At 39.8% G+C, this 15,521-nt stretch overlaps 1 protein-coding gene across 1 annotated transcript; it reads right to left on the bottom strand.

Moving 5' to 3' along the window:
* Positions 1-1,623: 1,623 nt before the first annotated feature.
* LOC137960288 (uncharacterized) lies at positions 1,624-7,121 on the bottom strand. The gene is made up of 5 exons (XM_068807861.1): positions 6,916-7,121; positions 6,578-6,744; positions 2,970-3,025; positions 2,775-2,873; positions 1,624-1,829 (listed from the first exon to the last, which is right to left on the bottom strand). Exons 1-5 carry the CDS (start codon positions 7,038-7,040, stop codon positions 1,749-1,751), a joined length of 528 nt encoding a protein of 175 aa, XP_068663962.1. The 5' UTR covers positions 7,041-7,121; the 3' UTR covers positions 1,624-1,748.
* Between the last annotated feature and the right edge of the window lie 8,400 nt (positions 7,122-15,521).

Genomic DNA, 15,521 nt, shown 5'->3' with positions numbered 1-15,521 from the left:
TGTAGTCAATGCCTTCTTTTTGTTGAAAACCCTTTACCACCAGTCTTGCCTTGTACTACTTGTTGCCATCATGTTCATCTTTTATTTGGTACACCCATTTATTCTGCAAGTCCTTCTTCCCTTGTGGTAGCTCAGTCAACTGCCATGTCTGATTGGATAAGAGTGAATCCATATCATCCTGCATGGCCAACTCTCACTTGGTTGATTCATCCGTTTCCACGAATTTCTCATAACTCTCTAGTTCACCTTTATATGTTAACATAATATAATTCAATGAAGGGGAGTACCTCTGTGGTGGTCTGCTAGTTCTGGAAGATCTCCTGAGTTCAGTCATAGGAATGTTCTGATTTATTTTTTGGGGTATGCTTTCCTGATCTTCCTGAGTAATATTCTCCATCTCAATAACTGGAAGATCTCTCAACTGAATCACTTCAGACTTCTTGGCTTCATCACTTGTGCTCTCAGACTCTGTTATCAACATGTCTTTATACAAGACACCTTCATTGAAGATCACATCCTTGCTCTTGGTAATCTTATGACTTTGGTCATCCCAAGAGTGATAACCAAACTCGGTACCACCATAGCCAATAAAAAAACATATCTTAGATTTAGCATCAAGTTTCTTCTAATAGAAGAATCAATATGAATATAAGAAACACAACCAAAAACTTTCAACAAAGAAAGGTTTACCTCTTTGCCACTCCAAATCTCCTCTAGTATTTTGCAATCCAATAGTGTTGAGGGACCTCTATTGATCAAATAAGCACCGATGCTAATAGCCTCATACCAGAACGTCTTTGGCAATACCGCATGTAATCTCATGCTCCTATCATGCTCGTTCAAAGTCTTATACATCTTCTCTGCCAAAGTTTAGGGAGCAAAGAGCTCAAAGTTTAGGGAGACGAGAAAGGGGGTGTGGGAACGAAATGAGCAAAAATGCGTGAGAGGGTGTGCAACAGAAAAGACGACGCTCTCGTTTCATGTACATGGTTCTCAAAATTGAATAAAAAACACTTTCCGTCGTTTACTCTTTGGACATGATCTCTTGAGTCATGGTAGTCATGTACATGACATAAAGTCTGGTCCTCCACTAATGACCTTAGGATATGAATGGATTATTAAATCATGTACAATCGCCCAACAGACTTCTTTGGACCTTGAGATCTTTATTTTAAATTATTAATTGTACTTAATTGATTTCACGTTGATATCTTTAAGTTCCAAATTAATTATTATTCTTCAGCTTGAGCTTTTATCTTCGAATCTCCTGTTACCATTAGAAATACTCTAACCAAACATTCTTGTGAAGTTGCAGACCATCCTTAACTCCAAATTTTGCTCAGAATATTCCACCTAAACATTTTTGCAAAGTAGCAGACTGGCTCGGCAGTGGCAGGAATGTTGGAGTAAGCCCCTTCTGAAGTGGGCGTCTCTAGCACTTGATGCTGCAGCTAAGCGTGACTTCCAGGTACTGAGCAGGAAACACAAGTTCATGGTTGCTCTCAAGTAACAAATTCGAGTCAAGTGACTGGAGCAGAAATCATCAAACTTACTGTGCTACATAGGAACCTACAGCATGTAGCATGTACAGTTGCGTTGCATGTTGTGACTGCATTGAAAAAATTTCCATCATGTAACTCCTTTCCCAAGAAAACAAAATCCTGTTAGTTGCCCGTCTGCTTCTAACAGTAACATGCTGTCATTTGTTTGCTTTCATACATCACAAAATGGTGAATAGAAATTAGGATTCAGCTGAAGCTGACGATCCTGTCTTTTAACTTTTTCTTTTTGCGCCTTGAAGATTCTGCAGTTTCTACACAACCTTCTGCCTGCAAAATGCCAATTCAAACAGACGCACTTTTTTATTTTTGTGGAGTTCTTAAAAGACATGGTAGTCGGACAAGTAGGGTAAACGTTGAATATATACAGTAAGTAGTTTTTTATTAGTTGAAGAACAGAAAGCAACAGAAGGTTAATATGGAGAACTCATGGACAGGAGGTGAGTTTGGACATACGGATAGCAGGAGTCATTTCATTTTAGGTGATACTAGGATTGTACCATTAAAAGTGCCAGTAAAAGTGACTATGCCAGATTCTTCATTGGTGGATTTATCAATGAGAAGGAGCTGTGCATGTACACTTTGGCCATGAGGGAGAGCAAGACCAACCCTTTTCTGCTCGTGTAAGAGGAGAAAGGACAACCCACCTTCCCTTTTTTCTCTATTCAAGGAAGCACAGAAGCCCTCCTCTTTCTCTCATCTCTCCCTAAGAGAAGGGTGAGAACTTACCTCAGAGGAAGAGGCGAGTCCCTCTTTCTAAAATGAAAAATAACAAAGAACACGCAAGAAGATAAAGGGGACAAACGTGATGAAATTTGAAAATCAGGAGTGTAACTAATTTAACAAAAAACGATAAAAAATTAGTGGAGTTAAAGCATTGAACAATAACAACACAAGCAAATTTATACTTTCATGTAACAAACTGCTATACTAACGGATAAATTTCATAGACAGTAAGTGATGAGCAACAGTAACAACTTGATCAAACAGGTGGAAAATTAAAACAAAAAAAATGATAAATTTAAAACGCTTGCATGGATCAGACAAAGTAGTTCTTAAACTGAATAACAAAACAAAAAGGAATACCTATAAAATCAGCAAGAATGCTTATACACATTGACAATATATGTCCCTAGTTAATAACACTTTCAACAAAAAAATTGTGCATAGGGCAGGAATTTGATAAATAAATCAGAACTCCCAGAATGCACATACCTTCTTCTTTTTATCTTTCTTGAGTTTTCGTTTCTTCCTTTTCTTTTTTCTAGTTCCTTCATTCCCATCTTGATTTTCTGTTTCATCTTGGTCAAGGTACTGCAGAGCATACTTTTGATAGTTAGCCATCCAAACTACAATAAGTCATTTTTTTAATATAAATTGTTAACTTCTAATCTCAGTCAATTAGGGCACCTCAGGATCACCAAATGAATCAACATGCCGAACTATACATCCCATGGCAGTCTCACCTGTAGTAACAAAAAACAAAAAAAGTGAAAATGCACTTCATATAATGTGATTTCACCAAGTACTGAAATAGATCTTAACTAATATTAGTTTTTGCACATTTTGAAAAAGTCAATTTCAAATGAAATCATAATAACATTGTCCACCGGCAAGAAATATAAGAAGGCCAAGACTAATGATGGATGACATTATGGACTAAAAAATATTAGAAGAATGTGGGCTTATGGATGAAGCAATTCATATAGCAGAATAGAAACGAATAGAGGGATTGTTGAGGCCACCAACAATATATTTAGGCCACGACCTTTAGGAAGGAGATGATGTGTTTAAGTATGAGAAGTTATGATATAACTAGAAGTCCTCTGTATGAAGAATATTTGGATTACTATTGTAATTTCACTCATACTAGGATTAGAATCCGATGTAAGAAACATTACAAATCAATGATTGAGCTTGCCTCTTCTGAAATTTCTCTCTTATCTGTCTCTGTCTCTTTGCTCTTTACTGATTGCTGGTTCCCACTGCTCTAGCACAGGTTCACCATTGGACTCTTGAATTCGTTATGGTATCACGGAATCACAGCAGGTACTAGAACCCCAATGGCTGTTGCTTCAACTAAAGATTGAAAACTAAGCCCTCCCATCAGCCATGGGCTCCTGGTCCAGTGAGATCTCGACAAGTTTTTATTTTGTTTCTTGGTTGTCTAAGAAAAAAATGACCAAAACCCTGGGAAACCTTGTTAATCCGTCAGTTCCCCACATAGAAGTCCTCAAAGTCAGTGTTCGTTCTTGAATTTGAAATTTAGGAAGAAGGGATACAATTTTCCCATTGAAACAATAGGGTTTCATAACTTAGTTACAGATGAAGAAAGAAGAGAAGAAAAAGACATCTCCTCTCCTCCCCCCCCCCCCCCCTCGCCGCGCTGGCAAAATCCAGAAAAAAAAATCTGGAAATTTTCTCTTGACACATGGCTGACAATATCAATCATCGCCAAACTGGACTCCAGATGGAAATCTTAAAATAACACCTGCATGGTATCAAAAATTACCTTGATCATTCCCAAGCTTTAAAGCAATTTCTCATCCCAAAAACTTGTATGAGCATTTTACAGATTCACCACCTGTTAATGCTCCAAGAAGTACGAGGTATAAAATCAAGGAAGATACATATGGGACACACGCTACCAGGTATACTCTAGTTCTAATGGCTTACAGCATTTTCATGACATTTTTGAGAATTTTATACTTTCAAATAGGCACAAGATTTACATGCACTCTGCTCAGTTCAAAATAATCTTTCAAGAATGGAATCTAAACCCTACCATACAGCCTAGATACAGCAGTTCAAGAACAATAACATGAAGAATTAATAGTTGCACTATACTTGGCAAATGCCAAGTCTTACCTAGAGACTGCCCAATCATAGATCCTGAGGCAGTCCACTAAATCCAAACTGAATGATGTAATAGCTACAATGTTGCAGGTGCCAATAAATGATTTTGATTCACTAGTCCAGGATACAAACAATTCAAGGTGTCTGTTAATACTTGTAGAGGTGGTGGAAATAATAATAGAGATATCAGTGACTTTGCTTGAGGAAGAGGACATTGTGAACATGTAGACAGTCAAAAAACATTGTACACTTTGCAGTAGCACCAATCATACGGTAAACACCTGTTGGTCTCTACATGGAAAACCAGATTGGGTAAAGGCAAACCAAGTTTCTAGACATTCCGACAACAAAAAAGAAGTTTCTACTTCATACAAAAAAAAAAAAAGAAAAAAAAGTCAATTCTTCTCTTCCTCCAATGCCACTTTGGCCTCTATAGGTATGAGCTTCTTCTTTTCCTATTCTTCCTGGATTTTGGATTCAAGAGCATCTGAACATATTACAACATTTCAACCTGAATCTCATAGGAAAGTTATGTTAGACTGCAATTCCCAGTCAAATATCCATCACACTAGTTCCTCGCTAACCACACTTAGTTTGTCCTTTGTTCCCACATAGTTTGCCCATTGTTTTGAAAAGACATGTACCATCTTTTATTAGTTAGTGAACTCGCAATAACTCTTAAAAAGTTGGTTATGTTTTTCCATACATACTGTTTTTAGGACCTGAAGACAAGACAAATGATTGGTGGTGGCTGTGAAAGTCGTGATCTATATCACCTGGGTGTTCACTCAAGATCATTGGTGCAGTTATTATACCTCTATGGTGGCACTACAGACTAGGGCACACGTCCCTTCCCCATAGCATCGAGTTCCGTTTCTGACATCAACGTCTATTTTAGAATGTAACTTGTGTCCGCTAGGCAAGCATTTTGACCGTCTTTTCCAACAAGGAAGGGAAAAAAGTCTTTGAGTCCTTCTTCATTAATATATTCTGATTTAGGGTCCTATAAACGTATCCACTATGTCCAATTTTCAATATTGTGTTACCTTTCTGGATGACTACTCAAGGGTCACTAAACTTTATTTCACGAAAAACTGCTCAGAATTGCTCTCCATCTTTCAATCCTTGTATGCTATGGTACCTACACAATATGATGCCAAAATTAAAGTCTTTCAATGAGACAATGCCAAGGAATATATGTCCTTGTCTTCCCTTTGTATTGAGAAAAGGTATTATCCATCAAATGTCTTATAAGGAACAACAAATTGATATGGCTGAAAGAAAAACAGGCACCTATAGGCATTGGAAAGGCTCTATTACTGATCATGAACATTCCTCAATTTTATTGCCATTTTCTGTATTAACTACCTTTTATTAATAGGATGTGTATTGAACAATGAGACTCTGTTTTCTATTCTATTACCCAATGACAATTCTTTTCTACTACCTCTGTGGTTACTTAGATGTGCCTTTCTATTGATTAATCTCCAAGTAGAACAAAATGGATCTCGAATCTATTAAATGTATCTTTTTGAGTTATTCAAGTACGTAAAAGGATTATTCAAGTCACAACTATTTAAACACCTGGATAAGTTGATCCATACATAGTTATAAATTTCAGTTAACAAGAATCAATACATCCAACATGAGCCTTAGCATATGAATTCCAAATCTTGTACACAAACTCCATTTGTATCACATAATATTCTTCAGAACAATTTTTAAATTTTTTTAAATACTACAAGTCACAAAAATGTAAACCTTTGCCTCTTCAATTAAGATTTTAAGCAAGGATTTCAAAGTAGGCCCCACATTTATAAAGTTTAGAAGTTCAAAATGACCGACCAGGTAAACAAGGAACGATAAATGATCCACAAGTTGAGTGGGTAATCACGGATACAGGTGCCTCCAATGTCTGAAGAAGAATCTCTTTATAACATGGTGTAAATATCAATGAACAGAGAACTTTCAGCAGGCGCCCTAAAACATTTGGCTGCGTTTTCAAGCTATATATCATCAGTTGATCATAGGATCTCAGTGTTACGTGAGCAGCTTATAATTCCTCTATAATCAACATGCATTACAGATAAATAAACTTAAAGAAGGTAGAGAAAAAACAACATGTAAAAGAAAACATGAAAGAGTTAAAGGAAGGTATCGACCACTACTACTACTAGCTCTTAGTGTGTCTTTTGCGTTTTTCACAGCCTGCTCAAGGAGGTCAGGGTTTATGGACCTCAATCCACCCGGCTCCTGCAGTTTTCTTTCGAGAAATTTAGCCAAAGCTGCAGCCTTGTTTGTCGACATAGGTCCACCCGGGTGAGCCAACCTTTTTAAAAAAAATCACAAAATGTTGTCCATTACGTACAGTTACGAGCAATTCGAAAAAAATATATATACAAATTAATGAAGAACGAAGTTTCAGAAACTCTAATTGTAACTGCGAGCGATTGAGCTGAAAGACCGAAGTAACTAACCCTGGAAACGGAGAAGAACTCACCTCGGCTGGGACCGTGGCGGGGATGGAAGAGAAGGGAGAGCGGCGAATCGGCTCCCTCGGAGGGCACGCAAATCGGCCTCCGAGAGAGGCTCCGTCTCATCGTCACTGCTTTCGCCCTTTTTCATAGTGAGATATCTGGCTTCGTCGCGGTAAACAAGGCAACAGTGTACCGAGGATCACAAGAGAAGACGAGGGAAGGAGGCACGGATTGCGATCGGGTGGGTTTTAAGAAACTCGATCCTAATTTTACCGGTAACCCCCTCCCCATCACCTATCTTCTAACGTCTTTATTTTTAATTTTATTTGTACCATATTTTATTTAGTAAATTTTAAATTAGATAAATTCCAAGAAAAATATATTTAAAAATACATATTCCAAAACCCCGTCTTTGCACCAAACTTACACAAGTTTTTGAACTTTACCCCCCTCTTCACCATACAAAAAACAACAATTTCACCCCTTTGCCGGGGTAGCCTTACTTTTGCACTGACATTTGTGTAGGCAACGGTATAGAATAGAGAAAAAAAAAAACCTTTTATTTTTTTAGTAATAGCTACAATGGTACACATGGAAATGCTAATTGGGTACACAAACAAAATGATAAAGTTAATTAACTTGTTTAAAATAGACGATACACTACAAATAAAATTCAATAGACATGAATTAAATTTAAAATATCACTTGTAAGTTCCAAACTACTCTTGAATAGACAACAAGGCCTCTATAATTTTGAAATAAATGTTGGAAGATAGGGCCCAAGCCCACATGACAAAGGAAGGCCCACATATCCAAATATATTAGAAGATGGGTCCAAGCCCATAACACCCAAGAAGACCCCTGTATCCAAGAGATATAAAAGACGGGTTCAAGGTTGACAGATCAAAGAGAAGGCCTATAAGCCCACATACAATGATGGCAGAATGGTAAATAAAGTGTCATATCATAGATATGGCATTGATGCAATTAAGTTAAAGTTTCAGGGTTAAAACCCTAAGTTCAAGGGTATTATTATAATATAGTAGTTTCATAAATATATAAATAGAGCTTCAGGGGAGGATTAGGAATAAAGTCTATACTCTTTCCAGTTTTCTCCCAATGGGTCTCTCTCCCTTTTTCTCCGTAAGCTAAATCTATAGAGTCCTAAAAATCAACATGGTATAGATCTTTGATTTTCAGGACTCTCGTCTATGGTTTTCATATAAAGAAAACCCATTATTATTATTATTATTATTATTATTATTATTATTTTGCTCATACTTTGCTTAGTTTTTGGTCATATTGTTGTTACCTTTTTATTTTTATTCATACTCTATTCAGCTGCCTTGCCATCTATTTGCTGGATGGAGAACCAATGCCTTACCATATTAATGGGTATGTTTTAATCTACCCAGTGTTCTTTTGGAAACCGTATAATTTGTTTTGGACGTTCCTATACTACTGGTTGGCATCTTCGTATGTGTTGTATGATTTCCAGCTCGAGACTCCGAGCCCATCATGTTGCCCGGCTATAACTTCCTCTGTCTGTTGGATGTCTTCTACTTCTATTTGTTGTCATTTATGGAGGAAGAATATCCAGCCATCTCTCGTTTTCATAACTGTTCGGAAGCCAGCATCGCCAGCGAAGACGATTGTTCAGTTATGCTAGCGTCGCACTGAAAGTCTCTGTTTGGCGCCGTTGTCGAAGAAGAAAGAAGAAGAAGAATGTTGCTGTTATGCCGAGATTCTGTTTTGCCGAAGATGACGTCGCCGTTGCCGGAGACGATGACACCAATCTCTACTCCGCTCTGTTCGGAAGCCGGGATCGTCGCCATGAGGAAGATGATATTGTCTGCCAGTACGTTGCCATTTTTAGGAGATCGTATCTCTGTTGCTGTTTAAAATCCAAGACATCGTTCCATAATTTCCTTCCGAAGAGCTCTGTTTCCTCATTGTTTGGCTGAAAGGAAGTAGGGAGGAAGATGAGTTACCGATTTAAATTTTTCCTAAGTTAGGAAAAATTAAATCCAACGCTTGGTTAGTCTTGCGTCGGGCCGCATTTGTTCCAACCTAACCGGACCGGCTGAGTTCCTAGCAACCCGAGGGTCTTGGTTCTAGCCAGACTGAGTCAACTCGGTCTGGGTCAACTCGGGTCCGGGTCAACCAGACTTGAGCCACTTATTTTCTACCTCGATACACATGCCCAAGTTTTATACATATTTTGGCATGGCTCAGTGTTAGGTGCTCTGACCATGGACCGTGTAACCCTTCTGGAGGGGAGGTCTTCGACCAGCTCTAGTTCAGCTCTATGGGAACGTGATGCCCCGGGTCGACCTATGATGTTTGTTACTGAGTGAATAAGAGAACAGAGAGGAGTGTGAAGGTTACTGAATGAAGGCGAGAACAGAGAGTGAGCGTGAAAGAGAATCAAGGGATAACTCGGCTCTAAGGGAGTCCGAAACCTGGGTTCCTTGGAGAAGGAGAACATCGACCCTGCAATTTGATAAAATCTGTCTTACCTTTTTTTCCCGTTTCTGAACCCTCTTAAGCCATCTACGATTTTGGCCAAGAGTATGTTTTACATCCTTTTTACAACGCTGCCATTCATTGGCTTACAAGCTAAACTTAGGAAATAAAATACATACATGTTGCTGTTGCATGCTAGCACTTAAGTGACATACCTGCTCACGTGCTGAATCAAAACACTTTTTGAATTACTACTGCACGCTAACATTGAACATTGAATTACTGCTACTGTTCACGTGCTGAATCAAAACATTCTTCCAAATTGCTGCTACTGCTCACGTGCTGCTGATCCTGCTGAGCTTCATGTGCCGACTCGCCCGCGTCGCCTTTGGATGACTCATCCTACTATGGTGTCCCTAACATCACTCCCATGTGGAAGAAAGAGGTTGTCCTCAAGCTCAAAGTTGGGGTAAGAGTATTGGAAAACATCTAGATGACCTTCAATTGGTGTTAGTGCTGGAATAGATGGAGGGGTGGGGCCCTTGAGTGGCTTGAGTAAGGAGACGTGAAAAACATGATGTAGTTTGGCCTCTGCAATGGAGTTCTGGCAGTAAGGGTGGAGGCGGAGCCATGCTAAGGCATCCAGACTGTACTGCACACCGCGGTGTCCCTGATCATAATAGTGTTGCATGCAGGCTTGAGTGGGTCGAAGGTGGTGTGCAGTAGCTTTCAGCAATTTGTCATGAGTGAGAAGGGCTACCACCACCCATAGAATTGATTTGCCTGAAGCTTTTGTAAACGCTTCAATAAAATCCATGGAAAGGTCTGCCCCATACCTGAGTGGGAAGATGAAGAGGGTACAAGGCACCGACTAGATGCAAATGCGGAGCTTGGTTCCTTTGACACACCAAGCAATGAGCCACATAGTGGGCAATGGTGGATTTCATCCCTGGCCAATAAAAATCATCCCGAAGGAGCTGAAGTGGTTTCTGCAGTCCCTCATGTGTGTTGTCACGGTAAGATGAGACGGCAACAACGATCAATGGAGAAGTGGAGGGCAAGTATATACACTATTTATAGAGAATAAGGTGGTCTTGAACCGCCCATTGTACTAATTTGGTGCCCGCAACAATCTGGTGGAACAACGTCTGTAAATCTGGTTGGTGCGGGTTAGCCTCCCGGGTGGAATCGAGTAAAAACGGAGTGGGGTGACTGATAGCAGCCATCTTCAGTTGTTTTGTCGTGCGCTGAGAGAGTGCATCCGCGGATTTATTGAAAGTACCCACTTTATGTTCCACTTGAAAATCAAAGCCCATTGATTGGCTCAACCATCTAGCCTTCAAACTGATCCTATGGTCATAATGATGCAGTGGGGGAAGAGAAACCGGTTCCTGAAAGAGGTCCTTGAAGTGCTCAACCAAACTGTCGAACTTGCTGTCCGCTGTGGGATGCTGCTGCAGCCCGTGTAATTGGAATGGCCCTTCACATGTACAGCTCTGGAAGATGACCTTTTGGTGGTCAACAGTGAAGCTCATCGTCAAGGCTGGAAAGTCCCACAAAATGGGCCCAAAGTTAGGAGCCACTTAATTCCCAAGACCATGTCGAACCCTGTTAAGGGGAGTATAAAAAATTTAGTGGAGAAGTGCTGATCGTCAATCACAAACATGATCGTGTTGACCCCATAGTTAGGCACTTGTTCCCCATTTGCAAAAGATACGGAAACTACTAGTCGTGGTTGAATTGGGAGCTGTAAAGACTTGGTAGTGGTGAAACTCAAAAAATTATGAGTGCTACCCGAGTCCACCAAACTGAGGAGGGGTTCCTGATTGACTAAGGCAGAAACTTGCATTGTGGGTGTGGACTGAAGCCCGATGATGGCTTACAAGGAAATGGTGGGCTCTTCGACCTCTGATTGTTCCGGTTCAAAGTGTGCTTCTTCTTCCTCAGTGTCGAGTTCTAACCAGAATAATTTCGAGCATTGGTGCGCAAATGTATACTGCTCATTGAAGTTATAACACAACCCTTTCGCCCTTCGTGCTTCCATTTCAGACCGGTTTAATTTGAGGATAAAGGTTGTAGTGGCTGGAGCAGATTTAGGGGCTATAGACGTAGGGGCAGCAGCACCCTGAGGGGCTGGGGAGCAGCATTGGTTCTCCATGGCTGCTTAACATTAGTTCTGCATGGCTATGCTGTGCTAGGTACTGGCGAGCTAGTCTTTGCCCCTGGCCAGACTGGCCGTCTGTTTTGAAATGTCTGTTTGGCTTCCAATGCGTGTGCCAAATTCATTGCTCGATACAGATCTGTGGGCCCAAGGAGTTCCACTTCCAGACGAAGGGACTCAGTGAGGCCGGCTGTGAATAAGCTGACGTGTTGGTTTACATGTACCACCTTGCTAGATCGTGCCAATTTCTCTTGGAATTGTTGTTGGTACTGGGCTACACTACCGATTTGGTGTAACAGGACTAAATCTCCCAATGGATTGCTGTGAGCCGGCGGTCCAAACCGTATGGTGTACAATTCCTTAAATTCTTCCCACTCTATGTCTGGATGTTCCAATTCAAGTTGATGTCCCCACATTTACGCTTCATTGAGCATATGGAATGCAGCCAACCCATCCTTGTCTTACTGAGCCGTTCGTTGATCGGGAAAAAAAATTTCACAATGATATAACCACAGTAAAGGGTCGTCTGTCCCATTAAAAACCGGAAAATATAGTTTGGTGTACCTTGGGACGGTGCCATTGCTCTGGTCAGTGTTTGGATGTCCCCCATTCAGAGGTGCTCTGTCCCCTTCTCTCGGAGTGGGTGTGCGGCCTGTTGAGAGTCTGTCATAGACTCGAGTTGCAATGTCTTCAACTTACTGAGAGACTTGTTGAGAGACTTGTTCAACTATTCGACTGTCCATGAGGGATGCTAAGCGACCCTTTGTTTCTTCCATGAGTCTTCTGAACATCTCTTCCTGGTTTGAAGTCTCCCCCATAATCACCTGCTCTGATACCAATGTGTTAGGTGATCAGACCATGGACCGTGTAACCCTTATGGAGGGGAGGTCTTCGACCAGCTCTGGTTCAGCTCTATGGGAACGTGATGCCCCGGGTCGACCTATGATGTCTGTTACTGAGTGAATACAAGAACAAAGAGGAGCGTGAAGGTTACTGGATGAAGGCGAGAACAGAGATTGAGTGTGAAAGAGAATCAAGGGATAACTCGGCTCTAAGGGAGTCCGAAACCTAGGTTCCTTGGAGGAGGAGAACACCGACCTTGCTATTTGATAAAATTTGTCTTACTTTTTTCCCCTTTCTGAACCCTCTTAAGCCATCTACGATTTTGGCCAAGAGTCTATTTTAGATCCTTTTTATGACGATGCCATTCATTGGCTTACAAGCTAAACTTAGGAAATAAAATACATACATGCAGTTGTTGCACGCTAGCACTTAAGTGACATACATGCTCACGTGTTGAATCAAAACACCTTCTGAATTACTATTGCATGCTAACACTGAACACTGAATTATTGCAGTTGTTCACATGCTAAATCAAAACATTCTTCTAAATTGCTGCTGCTGCTCACGTGCTGCTGATCCTGCTGAGCTTCCTGTGTCGACTCGTCCTGCTATGGTGTCCCTAACACTCGGTAAATTTTTTCTCTAGTTGGATGATTATTTTTGAAGAATTGACATATTATTCTTTGGTCAGCATATTATTTGGTACAAATACTTGCATTAGATTATTTCATGGGTCAATTTTATGAGGATTATTTTGGTTCGTGTTAAATGGGCCCAAGCCCATTTCAGCTGCTGCTATTGTGTCTCTTTTGAGGAGACATTATTATAGAAGTAGAGACAGCCTCATACCATTATTTATTTGTCCCTGTCAAAAATATAAAAAAATATTTTTGGTTGGGAGTCCATGAAGGAGGAACTTAATACCCCGTCAAAAAGATCAAAATTATTTGTGGATGGGAGTCTATGACGGAGGAACTTAATACCCCGTCAAAAATATCAAAAATATTTGTGGTTGGGATTCCATGATGGAGTAACTTAATACCCTGTCAAAAATATCAAAATTATTTGTGGTTGGGAGTCCATGACAGATGAACTTAATACCCTGTCAAAAATATCAAAAATATTTTTCTTTGGGAGTCCATGACGGAGGAACTTAATACTCCGTCAAAAATATAAAAAATATTTGTGGCTGGAATTCCATGACGGAGGAACTTATGATTACATTTATGTTACTTCCCCCCATTAATGTCATATATTACTCTGCCACTTGAGAGTCATTCTCCTGTGGAGGGACAAGGTGGTTGAGGTGGATACTTCAGAACAATGCCAATAGACACACTACCTATAGGAGACAGAGTGTGCCCTACATCCAGCAAGAGTTAAGATTAGAGTATGGAGCAATGTCTTAGTGGCTAGGAGTGATTTACTCTCACTGATATTATGCCAGTTGGGCCTCACGAACGAGAGCACCAGCATGAGGGGGAGTGCTGGAAGATGTGCCATTTTATACAAAAAATATTTTATACATCATTTACAGCATGCTGGGAGTTCATGTTGTTCTCTCACCCCCAGCTTGAGGGGGAGTGTTGGAAGATAGGGCCCAAGCCCACATGACCAAGGAAGGCCCATATATCCAAGTGTATTAGAAGATGGGCCGAAGCCCATAAGACCAAAGAAGACCCATGTATCCAAGAGATATAGAAGACGGGTTCAAGGCCCACATACAATGATGGCATGATGGTAAATAAAGGGTCATCTCATAGAGATGGCATTAATGTAATTAAGTTAAAGTTCTAGGGTTAAAACCCTAAAACCTAAACCCTAAGTTTAGGGGTATTATTGTAATATAGTAGTTTCATAAATCTATAAATAGAACTTCAAGGGGAGTGTTAGGAATAAAGTCCATAATCCTTCTTCCTCTACTTTTCTCCCAATGGGTCTCTCTCCCTTTTTCTCCATGAGTTAAATCCATGGAGTCCTGAAAATCAACAATAAAGATTATTATGGTGATAATTGATAATCCTACTAATGGAGTTGAAAGTCAACTATACATGTGAAAGGAATAGCCATGGGTCCCTCCATATCAATGCATATACAAAGGATGTGAGAGAATTATAATAGTAATAGAACTTACACCTCAATTCTTAAATGTAAACTACACAAATAAAATTGTGAACAACATACAAAACATATAATCTAATTATCTTAAACAAAGAATGTTAAACCCTCAGCATGTCAGTCATTGGAGTTGTTATTAGATGAGTTTAAGTATTGATCAATCTGGGTAGGAGTGCCAATGGCATGTATAGACACTTATCATTGAAATTAAGGTGTGTTGAAAGATTTAAACAAGCTTAGGTGTCATTATTGTAAATATCTTATATTTTTTTGTCTCTTCTTCACTCCTACTAAGGTGAAGGGCATACTTGTAATATATGTACTCTTGGCATCTATAAATAAAGCTTAAGGGGAGGGTTTGGACACAATCCATAACCTAATTCTCTCCCACTCTTCTCTCCTCAACGTGACCACTTGTCTCCTTTCTCTCTCAGTCATCCTCACTTCTCTCTTCCTTTTGTTTTCCTTCTTCTCTCTTTTGTCCAATACTCTAAGTTGAAGATCTTGATAGTATAGAATCCTTAAATCAACATAATATCAGAGCAGTGATTTCAGGATTCCATTTTTCTTCTTTGTTGCTCGGATTATGAGACATGAAGATGTTTTTAAATGTTGAAGATTTCATGGGCGTTTGGTTTGAAGAAGACTGAGTATGCTAATTTGAAAAAGATAAGGTCCCTCTCTTGACTTTTCTATGAAACAATAGATATTGCATGCTGGTCTTTGGTACCTATTTCATGCATGAAGTATTTGTTTCTTAGTGTCTGCTTTGGTAAGATTGGTGCTTCTCGTTTCTAGAAAACAAGAACGAAGTAAAAAGATACATGTGCTGAGATTTTTGAGTGATTATCCGTTGCTGGTTGAAGATGTGTTGTGATCTCCTATTGATCTACAATTAAAATTATAATCATTGTTGCTGCTGGTTTCTATGTTTTCTTTTGATTCATTAGGCTCATTTTCTCATATGTGAAGATTGGCTAAGTGGTTGGCTAGTCAAGAGTTGAGACATCCGCTGCTTTGCTTTCTGGTGCAAGAGGGCCG

This window comes from Aristolochia californica, unplaced genomic scaffold, assembly GCF_029961685.1.
Source record: "Aristolochia californica isolate CCGP_79_NKW_82.1479 unplaced genomic scaffold, dmAriCali1.0.hap1 SCAF_3, whole genome shotgun sequence".
In the NCBI taxonomy this organism is placed as follows: domain Eukaryota; kingdom Viridiplantae; phylum Streptophyta; class Magnoliopsida; order Piperales; family Aristolochiaceae; genus Aristolochia; species Aristolochia californica.
Note: the sequence above shows the minus strand (reverse complement) of the source record. Positions and strands in the feature narration are given on the sequence as shown.